Here is an 18,015-nt window from a genome sequence, read left to right on the forward strand (position 1 = left end):
ATAATTAAAAATAGCTATCATCTATTGATAGCTTACCATCTCCTAAGATTATTATCCCCATTTTACAGATAAGGCTCAGAGGATAAAAAAGAGCACACAGCTAGTAAGAAATAAAGGTGGAACTTGTACCCAGGCAGTCCAATGACCTAACTTTCACTAATTTTCTAAGCTAGCCATATTACTTTAAAAAAAATTAGCATTTCTATAATAAAAAATATTTAAGTTAAGACACCTGCAAAGGAAACTACTGTTAATAGTATCACCTCCATGTAATATAAGTCCTTAAAGATTTGCACACTAAAATCATAGAAATTCCAATGTAACAATAAACTCTAACAAATGACAAAATTTAGGTAAAAAACATTTAAAAATATTATTTCCTTTCTCCAAAAATAACTTCACAAAAGTAAACAACTACATTTACAAAAATACATGTAAGTTACACAACAGGAGAAAATAAAAATATCTCACCTGAGAAATATACTTCTTCCATAGTGGCTCATCTTCACTGATATCAAACTCATTCCAGCCATGGAAGGCTCTCCGATGACTTACTTCACATTTGTTTAGACCATTCTGAAGATCAGCCTATGAGATTTTACCCATAAAAGTCATTGACAATATTAGCAGAGAAAAAAAAAGAAAACACAAAAAAAGTACATACATATGATCACACTTACAGGAACTTCTATGACAGTCAAAACTAATCTATGGGGACAGAAAGCATATCAGTGGTTGCCTGGGGCCAGAGCACTGGGAGGGATTAGCTGCAAAAAACATGTGGAAGCTTTTTGGAGTGATGAAAATTTTCTACATCTTAATTGTGGTGATGGTTACATCTGTCAAAATGCAAACTGTACATTTAATATGAGTACACTGTATTTTATATAAATTATACCTCAATAAAAAAATTTTTAATGTAAGCAACAAGATAGAGTTTAATAAACAAAAAAATTATGATTTTCTTTGGAGAAAGAGAAATAACACAAACCAGTCAGGATGTACAGAAAGCAAAATACCAGTACATTTTAACTAGTTTTCTTCATTTTCACTGTTGTCTTGTTGTTTTCTAAAATTAGTTTCTCCAAAAGATCACGCATCTTTCCTGTTCTCTGAGCCTATCAAAATTCTGAGATTGGTGTTACCTTTTGTTCTTGGACTGTATATTTATTCCAAGCAGAAAATCTGTGGTTCTTAAATTACTCAAAATAATGAAGTTAACATGAACTGGTTCTTGGGACATTTTATGCCCTATGAACACCACCTACATTCTTCAGTCACTGACTCTCATGATTTATTATTTTAACTATCATTAAAGAATAAATTACTTGCATCTCTAAAATAATTAAGTTTCTCTGGCCAAAAGCTTTATAATAGAGTTCACTAACAGAGTCTTGCGACACAAATATATTTAGAGTAAGTGGTTTTAAAACAGAGTATAAATACAACTCGCCCCCCAAAAAAAACCTCAAAAAAAGGATACCCGATGTTTTTAATGCCATTGTTAAAATATGTGAATTCTGAGGGGAGAATTTTAAATATTCTTTTCCTCATGTTTCATTAGATTGTGCTTTTTAAAACCAGGAAGAGACTAAATTACATAAGCAAAGTTTATTTGCAGTTCTGAACTTGTACTTAGCTTTTACATTAGAAAACACATTAAAAAAAGATAAACTCCTAACTCTACTTATGTTAATAATTAAGTTATTTTCCTAATCCAACTAATCCTCACACAGCACAAATAGTCCCTAGCAATACTAATGATCTAGAGCTGCACCGTCCAATCAGGTAACCACTAGCCTCATGCACCTATTTAAATTTCAATGAATAAAAACTAAATTAAATTAATTTTAGTTCCTCCCCTAAACTATCTGTACTTTAAATCCTCAACTGTCATGTTTAACTAGTGGCTACTGCACTGGACAGTGCAGAACAGAATATTTCTGTCATCACAGAAAATTCTACCAGATAGCACTTATCTATAGAGTCTAAGTGACTCATTCTACTATCCACTCCCTTCCTCCCCACCAAGCACTTACTTGGAGAATGCTTGCAACTTCACTGACTGGTAATTCACTTGCTTTTTTTGATGTCAATACAGGAATCATTGTCTCATTTTCAGCATTAGGAATTTTTTGAAAACGTGCAACCTAGGAAATAAAACCAAAGGAAAAATATTTGAATATACTAAACAATTCTAATGCGGTCTAGAATAAATGAAAATTCAAACGTTCCCAGAAACCTTTTTTCACAGTTAGAAAACAAATATTTTCAGACTAATAATGAGTATCCAGTCCTATTAAGATAATTTTATACTAACCATGTGCTATTCCAGAAAGCACATTTCAAAAATTAAGTCACCAGTGCTAGCTAGAACACAAAATAATTTTCACATTAAAAAAAAAAAAAAGATGCTATTTATACACCAGTGTAATGAGTAAAAAGTAAAACAGATGTCCTGTCTAGCAGATCCCAATGATTACATGGAGTCATAATCCTCTAAACTCATTATGTTTAACACGAGGGACAAGGAACAGCTAAGCTTGCTCCATTTTAACTACTCCTGTTGACCAGCTCATTTCTTAACTATACAGAAAGGACACCAGGCTACTCTACCGAAGCACCATGACAGAACATCAGACTTACAAACCCATTCTCAAACGAGGGGAAACAGAAAGCAGAGAAACCAGACAAGCAGAGGACACACAGGTGAGTGAAGGGGCTGTGAACAAGCAGTGAGTCACAGAGATGATGGTAACCACGGCACCTACTTGATGCAGCTTCATAAGCAAATATCTACAGAAAAGTGTTTAACACACTTCTAGAAATAAATCTCCAATCCAGACTTGAATCTTTATAGACAAAAAGTTTTGAAAAAGTATGAGAAAGGGAGACAAAAGCTCCACGCTGAAACTTTAGAGAAGAAAACATTTCAGCTGCCACACATCCACTGATTTAAACAATACTGAAACTGAAGTGATCATCTTATTGCCAAGATACAAATCTTTAAGCTTCCAGGTGAAATGTTTTCAATCTTGGATAATCAACATATTTAGGATAAAATATTTCCCTAAAAATTGTTTTTGAGGCAGCACTTCTTTAAGACAACAAATAAGGTCAAAAAAATAATAATTTAAGTTTCTATTACTATTAAAGTATTATTATAGAGACCTGTATCCATTTAAAAAAAAAAAAAAACTTTGTACTTACTCCAAAAAAACAGTAAATAGCTATGGAAAAAAAAAGTATTTCCCAATGTATCCAAGTTCTGGAACAATCATATACGCATTTTCTAATCTCATCTATTACAAAGGCATTGTTAAATATTTAAGTATTTTAAAGAAAAGAGCATAAAGTATTTTTCTTTTAATGAGAAGATACTAGTGACCAAAAATTCTGAGGAAACTGGAAACAGATTACCTTTCTTGACATGGTTATTTTATCTTCTGAGATCATTAAGAAGGATCAAATATGTTTACACTGCCTGCAGTGACAATGAGATTAAGAAAATCTTTTATTTCCAAGATTCACGTACATCAGTTTCTTCATATATAATATGAGGATAGTGCCTAAGGTTGTTTGAGGATTACATCCATTAATACAGTATTTGACCCACTAGTAATAAACACTGAAATAGCTATTTTCTCCAAAACTATTTAATATTTATACGCACATACTCAATAATATAATGAGCTCAATAAATTATTAAGGTTAGTAAAGCTAGATTTGCAGTAATTCTTCTATTAGACATACTTCTATTAAACATATCATTAACATATTGGAAACTGCCACCTCCGGTACAAGAGCCTTACTCACAAAAGTCTTTTTTAAAAGTTACCCTTTGGTAGTTGGTATATAAATAGGGTCTATGTTGGAACACACTTTACATAAAATCCCTCAGGAGCATTACATGGGCCCAAAAGAGCTCAAAAATCTCAACAGAAAGAAGTGAGACTATATTTCATTTAATAAAGGATAAGATAACTCTCTACATATATGAAGGGCAAGAGGGCAACCCCAAACCCAAAGGGTGAGTTTACAGCAGACCAACTTCAGGACTTAGAACGAAGAGTGCCAGATACTAGGGGTAGTGGCAGAGGCTGGATGGCCATCCACGATAAGGACTGGTTTCCACAAGAGAGGGAGGCCACAGCCCAGTAAATTCTTGGCCAAAGGCAGTGATGTTAACTGTATTTATGCTTACTAGACTCTGTATCAACTTAAAATTATGAAATCATTAAATTTTAATCCTATTTTCTTTTTAAGCAAATGTTACAGAGATTTACCAACTCAAATGGGTTGTGAGTTATATAAATCATAAAAATATTTTAATTTGTTCATTCATTTACTCTTTTAACAAACACCTGCCATTTATTGAGAATCTGACTCTGTGCTAGGCCCTTAGATTTTAAGAGAGAGCAAAATAAGGGGGAGGGCAAGTGGAGGGAAACAGAAGACAGGTATTAACAAAGAACAGCACAAATGAATGGAAACTGAAATGCTCACTACTATGAAGGAGTCCACGGCTAAGGGCGCTTGCAATCAGAGACTACAATCAGGACAGGAAAGGTCTGATGAGGAAGTGATGCTGATGGAAGTGAGAGGCAAGAAGCTGCCTGAGGGAGGGGATGGAAGAACAGAAGGAACTGAATGTGTGAGGAAGGGGGGGAAGGGGGAGCACGGCGAGAGTGAAGCACTAAAGATGGCCAACATTCATCCACTCACTCATTCAGTCCTTTGACACATAATCGATGCTTATTATTCTTGGTACTGGGGACACAAAAGTGACCAAACAGTTAAGAACTCTATCCTCATGGAGCTACATACCAATAGGAAGCAAAAGACCATAAATAATACACGATAAATGTTCTAGAAAACAATTAAGAAAAGAAGGATAAGCAAGGGAGGAGTTACTTCATTTTATATGGTGGGGGGTGGTGGGCACCGCAAGGAGGACCTCTCCAGTAAGGTGACATTTGGGCAGAGACCTGAAAGAAGCAAGGGAACCAGCTATTAAACATCTAGGTGGAAATGTCCAGGAGGAAGGTGGGTACGTGCGCACCTAGGAGAGGTCCAGGCTGAAGCAAGCATGTGTCGTCATGAGCATATAAATGGTATTAAATCTGAGGATAAACATACACACCAGCACAGAAGAAAGGGAAGAGATCTGCAGGCTGACCCTAGGGCATCCTCCCAACAGACAGAAATCCAAGATGAGCAGTGACCAAGAGAAAAGACCAAGAAGGAGCAACCAGTGAGGTAAAAGGAGAACCAAGAGAAAAGCAAGTATTTCAAGGACAGTGTAACGGGCTGGGCCAAATGTTACTGAAAAGTTAAGGTAAGAACTGAGAACTGACCACAGGACTTGGTGACAAGGAGATAAATAAATGAGTTCAGTGTAGTATAGTGGGACCCAAAAATCAGGAGTGGGTTCAGCGGAAACAGCAGGAGAGAAGTTAAGAGACAGCAAGTATAAGTAATTCCCATTCTGATGCAAAAGAGGAGCAGGGAAATGGGATCATAGACAGAATGAAATGTAGGGTCAAGGGTTGGGTTTTTTTTTTTTTTTAAGATGGAAGAAATAACATCATGTTTGTATGTTGATTAGAATGATAACTGACAACACAGAAGAGAGACAGGACAACTGATAAAGCGATGTTCTGGACTAAATGAGAGGGGTGGAATCTGGCCAATTTTGAATAGGGCTGGTCTTAGATAAAGGGATGGACAGTTCATTCAGTTACAGATGGGAAGGCAGAGTAACACAAGTAGGATGCAGGCACGTTGGTAGCTATGGTGGAGGGAGCATATTGAAACACTCCTCTGAGAAGTAACTGGATTGAAGAAATCAAGACAACATACAAAGCAAAAACAGGCTAAAGAAGTGGGTGGGGATCCTACAGGGTCTTATGGGCCATACTGTAGAATTTCTATATTGATCTTAAGAGCAAAAGGAAGACCTTGAACTGTGGTCTGAAAAATAATAATAATAAATAAAGGCTACAAGTTGGAAAATAAAAGGAGTGGAGAGTAAGAGTGGTGAGAACACGACCAGTCTGGAACCTATTACATAAGTCTAAACAACAGCTAAATGTAGCTTGGACAGGGTGATAAGGTGCAGAAATAGTACAAGTAGAGGTAAAAATGACAGGACATGATGATGAACTAGATTTCTAGCTTGTCTTACATGCTAAATAGTAACACTATTCACCCTGGTAAAGAATACTTGGAGACTCTTTTCAACAAATGGTGCTGGGACAACTGTATAACCACACAAAAAAGATTAAAGCTATACCCCTCCCTCACACCATATATAAAAATTAATTCAAAATGGATCAAAGACCTAAATGTAAGAGCTGAAACTATAAAACTCTTACAAGACATGGGCTTAAATCTTCTTGACCATGGCATCCTAGACATAATGCCAAAAGTACAAGAAACAAAAGAAAAAGACTGCACATCATCAAAATTTTAAAATTTTGTGCTGCAAAGGACACCATCAAGAAAGTTAAAAAGATAACCCACGGAATGGGAAAAAATATCTGCAAGTCATTTATCTGATAAGGGGCTTATATCTACAATATATAAACTCTTACAATTCAACAATAAAAGAAAAAAGGACCAATAACCCAATTAAAAATGAGTAAAAGATCTGAACATATATTCCTACAAAGAAGATATACAAATGAGCAATAAGCACAAGAGAAGCTCCTCAACATCATTAGTCATGAGACAAATACATATTAAAACCACAATGAGATAATACCTCACACCCACTAGGATGGCTAAACTTAAAAAGACTGCCAATAAGAAGTGTTGGAGAGAATGCAGAGAAACTGGAACCCTCATATGCTGTTGGTGAACTGTTAAAAGGTGCAACCACTATGGAAAAGTTTGGCAGCTATTAACGTATTATTATGCTATTATGCAAACATTTCAGCTTAAAAACAATCTCTGAGTGATTCAGTAATGCTTCAATTTGAGAATTATAAAATACAAGTAAGTTCACAGAAGTTAAGTTGAAGGTAACCATCTTAACCACCTGAAATAAACCATTTTAAGAGATAACATGTCTTTCACATGTTATTCAGAAGTTCACTGTCTATAGATTCAGGTTTCAGGGAAAACTTCCCTGAGCTAAGCCATGAAGAACGAACAGCAAAGAATAGCTAAGATATGCCAAGGAAGTATTCCAAACAAGAGATGAACACTACTAAAAGTCACAGCAATAGAAATTTAATATGTAAGTAGGCCAATCTGGCTAAAATGAAAGAACTGTTTTATTATGTACCTCTGCCTCTACTAAATGACTCAGATCTAACCAGACAGTAAGACAAGCTATAAGTTTTTAATTGGATGCATTTAAAAACTGCAGAAACCTTCAGATCTTTAGGATGTTATAATTCAGTCAAATATGGGTCCTATATACATAGGCCCCATAACAGACCTACTGAACGCATATGCCCATTTTACCAGGATTCCCAGGTGTTTCACTCATATTTTTGAGTCTAAGCACCGTTATCCATCAGTTTCCAATTCTGATACACATCAGAATTACATGAGGGTTGCTACAGACTGAACTGTGTTCCTCTCTATTCATAAGTTGAAATCCTAACCCCCCAATGTAATGGTATTCAGACATGGGGCCTCTGGGAGATAATTAGGTTATAAGGGTGGAACCCTCATGATAGGATCAGGGCCCTTAAAACAAACACCAGAGAGAGCCTGCATGTGCATGAGCCGGGCAGGCAGGTAGGCTCTCCCCCCGACCCCCACCCTGCCCCGCTCCCACCATGTGAGGACACAACAAAAAGATGACCAGCTGCAAGCCAGGAGAGGACCCTCACCAGCACCCTGATCTTCGACTCCCCAGCCTCCAGAACAATGAGCAATAAATGTCTGTTGTTTAAGCCACCCAGTCTACGATAGCAGTCAGAGCAGACTAAGACAGGGGTCTTCTGTTTCTGTTTTAATCCAAGTGTCCAGGCCCCATCCTAGAGAGTGTGAATTATTAGGTCTGGGGTGAAGCCAAGACATTTATTTTTAAAAGCTCCCCAGGGAGGGTCTAATGTGCAGCCAATGTTGATAATCACTGGCCTAGAGAATGGGGCTGAAAGGCACGGTTAGATTAAATATGAACATTATAAGATTTTATTTTTACAAGGTAAATACCTTCTAAAATGAACCACCACCAGAAGTTTACACACTATCCCTGAGGAAAAATTAGTTTTACAAATTCTGTTACTTCATTCAGCACATGAGCAGAAATCTGATTTTTAAAAGAAAGTCAGCAAAGGTAGCCCAAATTACCCAAAAGAAGTCAAGCCATGGGGGAAAACTGAAAATACTTCATCCCTGCAAAGTTGGGGAGTTATTAAACAGAGTTATTAAAATTTTTCAGGTCAACTCTTTGACAGTAAGTTTTCCAAGTTTCACTTGCAAGTAATCAGAAAGACCTCTAACGCCCAAGAAAATCAAGTCTGCCAGGCATTGAACTTGAACGAACCAGGCACCTCTCCACAGTTGTTTAATAACTATAGCATAGGAAAGCAGGGCTATCCTGGGAACTCTAAAGGCCAAACCATACAATGCTATTATAAAAACGTGAAGAAGGCATACACAGGCAGAAGAAAACAACAGTGACAAAGCAGTTCCAACAACACTGAGGACAGCAGTTCCAAGAACTGCAGGTTCACAGTGATTTACAGAAATCAAGTAGACCTGCTCAATTGCTTGCTGATTAAAGCCAAAAGTGAATGACACTAAACAATCCCACCTAGATGTGGTTGTAATTACTAACACAGAGAAGCTTACGTGCATAAAACACACTCCAGGTAGAAGGGAGAATTTGCACTTTTGGTACCTGCAAGTCATAATTGTAAGAAAGGCCCATGGCACTATCATTAGAAATAGTAGTGAATTTTGGTCCCAAAGGTATTGACCAAATGACTCCAAGTTTCTTTAACTGACCTTCTGGTTGAGAACAAGGCGGCCAATATTTTTCTGTAACTCTGTATAAGTGTTTATACCCACACCATACCACACTCAGCTGGCGGGGGTCGGGGCGGATAACAGTAGAGTACAGCAGGTATCAAACCAAACATCCCCTTCAGAATGGGAAGACAGGACAAGGTCCCATGCCCACTCCAACTTCAAACAATAGTTTTGTTTTTATGTATTCTATGTTTTAGCTTTGGGGGAAAAAGAGTATTTAAACAAAGAGTTTTACAGCTTTAAAGGGGGGGGTTGGGGGAGGGGGTGAAACACTCTAGTATAGTGATTTTTCAAACTTACTAGTTTCAGGTCAACTCTTGACAATAAAAATTTTCCAAGGTTCACTTGCAAGTAAACAGAAAGACACCAGTAATCAGAAAGATTACTAGTGAACCTCAGAATCACCTGGAGGGCTTGTTAAAACACAGGTGACTGGGCCCCAGCCCGAGTTTTTGAATCAGCTGGTCTTGGGTAGGTCCAGAAAGTACATTTCTAACAAGTTCTCAGGGAATGTTGATGAGGCTGGTCCAGGGAACACTGCTCTGGTCAAGGTCAGACTTGACTAGATCCCAATTTATAATCCCAATTCTCTGTCTTGCCATCTCTGTGTCCCAGAACAAGTTACTAACTTCTCCGTGTCTTTTTTTCTCAGTGGAAAATCGAAATATTACCTATTTTCATTTCAACAAGAGCTAAAAGAAACACCATTTATAAAAGTGTGTCGCATGGTGCCTAGCGTGTGGTTCCCTTCCCCTAAGGTTAACACTAGTGATATAACATTTATGCATCTGTCTCGCCCCCACTCTAGATCTTCACATGAGTATGACATGGTTTTTGTCATCTTGGTACCCTCTGCGAAGCTCTTAACAATATCCAGCATCAGAAATACTATTTGAAAAAAAGAAAATACTGGGATTTTTCTTAATGGACAATTACACAGCAATAGAATAGTGTTATCCTGAGACATACCTATGCCTCTTAAATGATCTTTCACTGAAAGTACAAAAAGGTGACAGGACTGATCAGAAAGAGTATGTAATCATCCACAAATTTAGTCTACTGTCTTCTACAAGGACTAGCAAGTCCATGTATTTCACCTTTGAAAGTGTTGAGATTAAGGTTTCCAATTGCCAGAAACTGTATTTTATTGGCAAATGTAGCAGCCATGCAAGCAGGAAAAGTCAGCCTGTCCCTGATGAAGCTCTCCAAGAATCAGACTGCTGGCATGGAGCAAAGCAGAAGCTGGCAAGTGTCTCCTAGTGGGCAAGTCTTACTAATAAGTGAGGTGTTTATCAAGAATACAGGTTCTATAAGTATTCTTGGCAAAAAAATTAAAGCTGCACCCTGACCAGTGGTAACTAGGTCTAGAACAATGGTTCTCAACCCCAACTGTATGTTAAAATCACCTGGGGAGCTTTTTAAAATTCCTACAACAGCCAGAACTCCAGACCAATTAAATCAGAATCCACAGGAATGGTGGGTCCCAAGGATGGGTGGGTACCAGGGATAGTTCTTTTTTAAAAAAACTCCCGAAGTGATAACATACAGTCAGTGCTCTTAACCCATCCATCAATTTACAAGAAATACAGGAGACAGAGAAGCACATTAAATTACCTCAAAAGAATGTACTCAGCAAATTCCAGGCTGTGGGAAATTCTACAGAACAAACAACCTGATTTTGTAAACAAACTACAAGGAAAAGAAAAGAAGGAACATTTTTAGACTAAGAGATATTTAAGAGATATTTACGGCCCAATTACAGTGTGTGGGCTGTATGTCAATCTTGATTCGAATAAATAAACTTAGGGGGAAAAAAAATCAATCCGAGATCACAGTTGCATTTAACTGTTTTATCTCTTTCCTTAAATTTGGAACAGTTCCTCACTCTTTTTGTCTTTCATGACCTTGACACTTTGGAAAAGTACAAGCAGGGAGTACTATAGTGATATTCTACAAACTACAACTTGGGTTTTATTTTTCTAAATTGATGCAAGTGATGCATTTCGGGGGAAAGGGAAACACCACAGAAGTAATGTTGTATCCTCCTCAAAGCATCATTATCAAGAGGCATATGATGTTTGTGAGAAATGGAATACTGTCTGCCATATCAGTAAACAAAGGATTTCACAGTCATCATTGATTGCAGCCACCAGCCTACAGTGAGCTGGTGAGCCCTGAGGAAACTCCGGATATGAAAGCACAGGATACTGGCCCCAGATAGCTGAGGTGCTTATCAAAGGAATGATTTCAGTGTGCCCAGACTCTTACATCTTCCCATACAAAGAAAGGTGCTAAATTCCTTAATTTGGGATATCTGGTTTTCTTTAATTAATAATAATCTTTTGATGTTCAGACTACCTGCCCTTTGTTGCAAAACTCCTATATATCCTGGATCCCCCCTCCGCCTCCTCGGAGCAGTTCTCTCAGGGTTACTTGAGATGCTGCCTCCCGGGCTTGAAGTCCTAAAAATTCCTGCTGAATAAAACATAACCCTCAACTTATAGCCTGTGAATAATTTTTAGGTGACATTTATTATAGATTTGTCTCCCCAGAATTCATATGTTGAAGCCCTAACCCCGACGATGTGACTATATTTGAGACAGGTCCTTTAAGGAGGTAATTAAGGTTAAATAAAGTGGTAAGAGTGGGGCCCTAATCCAAGAGGACTGGTGTCTTTGTAAGAAAAGGAAGACCAGAAGCAGGCACACACAGAGGAAGGGCCACACGAGGTGAGAAGGCAGCTGCCTGCCGCCAGGAGGCCTCACCAGAAACCAATCCTGCCAACACCTTGATTTTAGACTTCCAGTCTCTGGAACTGTGAGAAAATGAATTTCTGTTAAGCCACCTAGTCTGTGGTATTTTTGAGTACTTCCTAACTTTCTGGCACCAAAAGATGTTCAAGCTTATCTCTGCATCTTCCTTGCCCCTACATTAGAATCAGCCCCTTCTCCAGGGAGCCTTAGTTCCTTTCATTGACAAACATTATTCGGAAGTGTCATGGCTTTAAGGCCTTCACCACAGGCTGAGTTAAGGAATATATACATATATGCACAAACACATATCTATATCTATTTTTATGTTTATCTGTAAATATGTTAAAAACCATGAGTCCATACTGAAGCTGCCAATGCCAATCTAACTCCACAGAAGTTCATTACAGCCTTTTCCCTTTCCTTATCTGGAACACTTTTCTCTTACAGTGAAAAACCTGACTTTCATTATCACCATTATATATATTTATTTGCTCTAATCTAGAATACACAGAGTAGTTTTGGAGTTGTAACCATATCACTGTAAAAAAAGAAAAATCTAACTTGAGTACAGTATTTGTGTACAGTTCTGTCTTTAGTCTCAAGTTTGTTTATAGTTCTTTTGTCAACAGCCTTATAGAGTCAAAACCCTGTATTCCTAAATTACTTAGGTTAGTTCTTCCCATGCCCACCCTTCAGTGTGGTTATGTTATTCATTTGAAATATAGTTAGGTTCATTTGTTTCTGTTTGTATTATTCCATTTGGGATTTGGGGCGTATTTTTTTCCCATCCTCTCCCCCATCCTTGTTAATCTTGTTTATTTGAGTATATAAAACATTAATTTAGTTCTAACAGTTAAAACTACTCAAAACAGGTAAAATCAGAGAAGTGTCAAACCCTCTCCATCCTTTCAATCTCTCTGTACCCCACCCTCTTTATGTAACCAATCTCGTTTCTAGTGTATCTTTCCTATGTTTCCTTCTGTTCAAATAAGCATATGTGTGTATATTTTCTTATTTCCTCTTCTTTTGCTTAGAGTAACATAACCTATATAGATATTCTCTCTTTCACTTAACAGTATATCCTGGAGATCAATTTATCAGTCAGAGTTCAGTTCAGATATCTTCCTCATTCTTCCTATAGCTGCATACCACTCTGTTTTACACACACACACACACACACACACACACACTACATACACCATAGTTTATTCGACCACTCTCCTACAAAGGAGATTGCACACAATGACCCATAAATAACCCTGCATATGGAATTTCATATCTTTGGAGTTGTACCTTCAGGGAAAATTCCTACAGTTGAAACTGATAGGTCAAAAGGCAAATGCATATGTAGGGCTTTGTTGCATATTGCCAAATTCTCAAAAAGAGTTGTACCAGTTTGCCTTATCAGGAATATACAATATGTGTCTGTTTCCTCATACCCCTGCCAATAGGATGGACTGTTATACTTTAATTTTTGTCAATCTGACAGCTAAAACATGGTATCTCAGTGCACTTAAATTTGCATTTCTCTAATTATGAATTTAAAATCATTTCATATGTTAGGGGCCATTTTCATATGCTGGGGGGGGATTATCCTTAATGTATTTTGATCATTTTTCTATCAGGTTACTGTAGTATATTCTCTCAATTTTTAAGAGTTATTTATATATTAGAGATCTCAGCCTTTTATCTTGATATAATACAGATATTTTCTTCTAATCTATCAGCTGTCTTCACTATATGTTTCTTGCCATGCAAAAAAAATTTCATTTTAATGTAATAAAATTTATCAATCCTGTCTCTTACTTTCTTTGTATTTTGAGTCATTCTTGAAGACTCAATATTAAGAACATATTTTAAGAGCTAAAATGCCCAGTTCCATGAACTATCTGGTACTCAACAACTAAGGGTATAATGACTAAATATTACACGAGGTAGAACTTAGAAAGTAACTGCCAAACTTAACAATACAGAATCTTTAAAGAAAAAAAAAAAACAGTATGTCTTGGTCATAATTATAAAATTCAATGATCTACCTCACACAATATACAAATATTAGATCAAAATGGATCAGCTACCTAAATGTAAGTACTAAAAGCCATAAAACTCTCAGAAGAAAACAGAGGATCAATCTTCATGACCTTGGATTCTTGACAATGGACTCTTAAATAAGACACCAAAAGCACAAGTAACAAAAAGAGAAAAAATAAACTGGACTTCACCAAATTTTAAAACTTTTGTGTATCAAGACATTATCAAAAAAATGAAAAGACAACCTATAGAATAGGGGAAGTTATTACAGATTATTTATCAATAAGGGTTTAATATCCAGAATATATAAAGAACTCCTGAAACTAAACAACAAAAATACAAAAACCCAATTCGAAAATGGTCAAAGGACCTGAATAGACATTTCTCCATTTGTGTATGTATAAATGGCCAATAAGCACATGAAAAGATGTTCAACATCATTAGTCATAATGGGATGCAAATCAAAATCATAATGACATACTACTTCATATATACTATGGTGGCCAGAATTTTTTTCTTAATTAAAAAAAAAAGGAAAATGAGAAGTGCTGGTGAGGATGCTGAGAAACAAACTCTTGTTTATTGCTGATGGGACTGTAAAATGGTGCAGTTAATGTGGAAAACAGTTTGATGGTTTCTCAAAAAGCTAAACATAGAAAAATCATATGACCCAGCAATTCTACTCTCAGGTATAAACTCAATATATAATTAAAAACAGAGACTCAGATATTTGTAGACCAATGTCTAACGCAATATTATTCACAACAGCCAAAAGGTGGAAACAACCGAAGTATCCATCCACAGATAAACAGATAAACAAGATGAGGTATATACATACAATGGATTACTATTCAGCCACAAAAAGAAATGAAATTCTGATACATATACAACATGGATAAACCTTGAAAATATGCTAACTGAAATAACCCAGAAAAAAAAGTACAAATACTGTATGAGTCCACTTATGTGAAATATCTAGAATAGGCAAATTCATAGAGGCAGAAAGTAGATTAGTGGTAACCAGGGGTAGGAAAAAAGAGAAAATGGGAAGTTATTATTTAATAGGTACAAGAGTTTCTGTTTAAGGTGAGGAAAAAGTTTTGGAAATACACAGTGGTGATGACTGTAAAACGCTGTGAATGTAATTAATGCCATTGAATTGTAGACTTAAAAATGGTTAAAATACCAAACTTTATATTAAATATATTTCACAATTTAAAAAATGCTTCGCACATAAAAATATTCCAATGATGTTACCATCCCTTCGAATCTAAAGAACTAGGTTATGACATTTACAAATTAACCAAGTGAATCTAGTTTATTACTCTGGCACACATTACTACAAATGTATGCAAGCAACAGAGAACGTTGATGGTTTGGTCAGCTCCCTGTAGCTGAAACCTGCAATGCAGACTACACACACCATGGTCACTGTAACATCCTCAAATACCTAAGAGCCTAAAGGTAAAGGTTTGTTCTTCATGCATTCCTCAGACCTGAGTCAAAATGCAAAGGTGAAGGCTGTTCAAAATGAAAGCACAATCTGAAACAGTGGTTTCCATCAAAGTCCTGGTATTTCCTCCCCTAGTTCTATTCTTTCCAATTAAGTGTTTTATTGATAATTTAAATCTATCCACTCAATAACAGTTTTTGCCCCACATATTACAACTTTCTCCCTCTTCCAAGGGAGACATTTTCATTGCCATGCTTATCTACTAATTCATCGCTACCAGATGGCTACGTACTTTCTTAAAATAAAAAATGTAAAAATAGTAAAGAATATGACAGCTACAATCCCACCAACCTCCCTTTCTATATATCTAGTTCATTATACATTCAATAATGTTTTACATGGTGGCAACTGTACTTTTTTCTGAGCCATTTAGTCAATGTTTAACTCTGGTATTAATGCTGGCAGCCCTCTGGCAATTCCTCTAACCCACGAGACAGAATTCTTCTTGGTTCTTTCCTCCTTTCTTTGACAGATATTTATCTCATAATGACACACAGCGGTAAAGAAGAGGATCACTGACCCTTTTCAAGTTTACCTGTATTAGCCATATTACCTCCAACTTAAAAAAAAAACCTCCAAAATGTACACTTCTTTGAACAAAAGTGCTTCTTAAAGTGCTTTATAACGCATACTTGTAGCTTTTTTCCTGTAACAACGCCATTAAAAAAAAAAAATCATACAGATTCTCCTGCCAACTTTCATCCATCTGATCCCAAGTTTTAGTAGACTTTTTTTAAGTGTCCAAGTAAAATAAAAGAAGTGTTTCATTTTAATTTTCAGCACACAGAACTCTTTTTTTTCTTTAATATCTTTAGCATTTGACATAATCATAATACAAATAAACAACAATGAATATGTTGTACTATTCTATATAACAAAGTTATCCTGTTGTAGGAGAGAGACTATAGAAATAATTCACTGTTTATAAGTTCAAACTGGGTTCAATACACACAGAAATATTTTTCTGGCCCTGTCCATTTAATAATCAAAAATTCTTGCCTTCAAAACTATGTGGTATAAAAGCAACTATACTCCAATAAAAATTAATTTAAAAAAATTAAAAGGAACGTGAATTCAAGAAAAAAAAACCCCAACTATGCGGTATATATAGATTTTAGATAGCAAAAGAGAAGTGAGAAGACTCAAGCTTTTGTCTTGCTACTGAGAACTAATTCACCTTAGAGCCATATACTCGCCTGTTTCCATCTCAGTTATCTAATTCTCAAAAAAGAAGCAAAAAGGAAAAAAAAAACCCAAAAAACAGGATAAAGGATTAAAAGCTCTTTCAGAAGGTGTAGGTAGATACACTCCCCTTTCCACTGCTTTTTCACCACTTAGGTAGGCTATTTAGTTCTCTTAAGATTTAGCATTGGATCATTATTTTTAAAAATATTTTTCATATTCATAATAAAAATTTCAGCAGTAAAATAATGCATGCATGTCTTATAAATATGCAGTTGTTTTCCATGCCATAAAAGTTTTGTTTTTTTTAACATCTTTATTGGAGTATAATTAGTTTACAGTGTTGTGCTAGTTTCTGCTGTATAAGGAAGTGAATCAGCTATATGCATATGTATATCCCCATATCCCCTCCCTCTTGCGTCTCCCTCCCACCCTCCTTATCCTACCCCTCTAGGTGGTCGCAAAGCACTGCGCTGCTCTCCCTGTCAGCACACAGAACTCTTTAAGCAAGATTCAGAAATAGACTCTGGCATTCATTCCCAACTGTTGTCTGTTGAATACTGTTGAAAACCATCTGTAATCCAACAGAGACTAAAGTCTTACATAAAATGAACCAATCCAAAAAAAGAGCTCACATTTTTAATATGCTGTCTCAAAAAAAAAAAAAAAAAAAGCCCTCTTACCTAGTTAGGTTTTTTTTGTTTTGTAAAATCTACTACTCAATACTTTGCTTCTGCTAACCATGATGGTAGCTGCTTCCAAGGACACAATTAGGGGAATGAATTCCTAATCAGTACACACTAACAAAAGCCATGTTTTGAAAAACCAATCCCCAACATGAACGAGAAGAGCAGGCAAGAAAACACCACTTTTGTATATGGATAATAAAAGATAAAGAAAACTGGGGGATCAAGTTACACAGAAAAGCTAAGACATCATAGATTCAGTCTCCCACTTCATTAGCCAGACAACTTGATTTCTGCACTGTTATCAGCTGTTTCTTTTCCAAGCCAAAAGAAACTGGTACTGCAGTACTGTACAGGAGTTCTGAAAAGCAAAAAAAATAATAATAATAATACAAGTCTAAGCTTTGACTAACTCCATTAAACAATCACATTCTAAGCCCAACCCCCAAGGAAATCATAGTTCCTACCTCACTTTAAACACTCACAACCCATGAGTATCTCTAAAAGGAATGTTACCCAATAGGAGACCATAAGAATCCTATTAGCTATACTTAAATATTTCATTGCTTGACACAATTAAGTTTGCTTTACATGTCCTAATAATGCTGCCTAACAGAGGATACAAGAATGGTGTATCCTCTATTATTAGTAAGATATATAACTGATATATTTAGTGACAACTGAATTTGGACTGACTCAGAAAGCCTCAGAGATGGCTAAATAAAAAGTCCAAACCCACACCTCTGTAAGTGGCCTACGTAGGCCAAGAAGTCTACCACTTAGTCCCCCTGCCTGAAATGCTTGCAGCATATCTCTACAGACAAGAGGAACCAGGTCCAGCCTGCATGCTCGACAC

At 36.4% G+C, this 18,015-nt stretch overlaps 1 protein-coding gene across 2 annotated transcripts in view; it reads right to left on the reverse strand.

Moving 5' to 3' along the window:
• The window catches only part of ATP2C1 (ATPase secretory pathway Ca2+ transporting 1), a 104,097-nt gene that overhangs the window by 63,228 nt on the left and 22,854 nt on the right, over positions 1-18,015 (reverse strand). For both annotated transcript variants that reach the window (XM_061194676.1, XM_061194675.1), the window contains 2 exons: positions 2,040-2,150; positions 472-588 (listed from right to left, as the gene is read on the reverse strand). In XM_061194676.1, coding sequence (XP_061050659.1) covers positions 472-588; positions 2,040-2,108 — 186 coding nt within the window. In that variant the 5' untranslated portion in view covers positions 2,109-2,150. The remainder of the gene's footprint in view (positions 1-471; positions 589-2,039; positions 2,151-18,015) is intronic.

This window comes from Eubalaena glacialis, chromosome 6 (genome assembly GCF_028564815.1).
Source record: "Eubalaena glacialis isolate mEubGla1 chromosome 6, mEubGla1.1.hap2.+ XY, whole genome shotgun sequence".
Classification (NCBI taxonomy): domain Eukaryota; kingdom Metazoa; phylum Chordata; class Mammalia; order Artiodactyla; family Balaenidae; genus Eubalaena; species Eubalaena glacialis.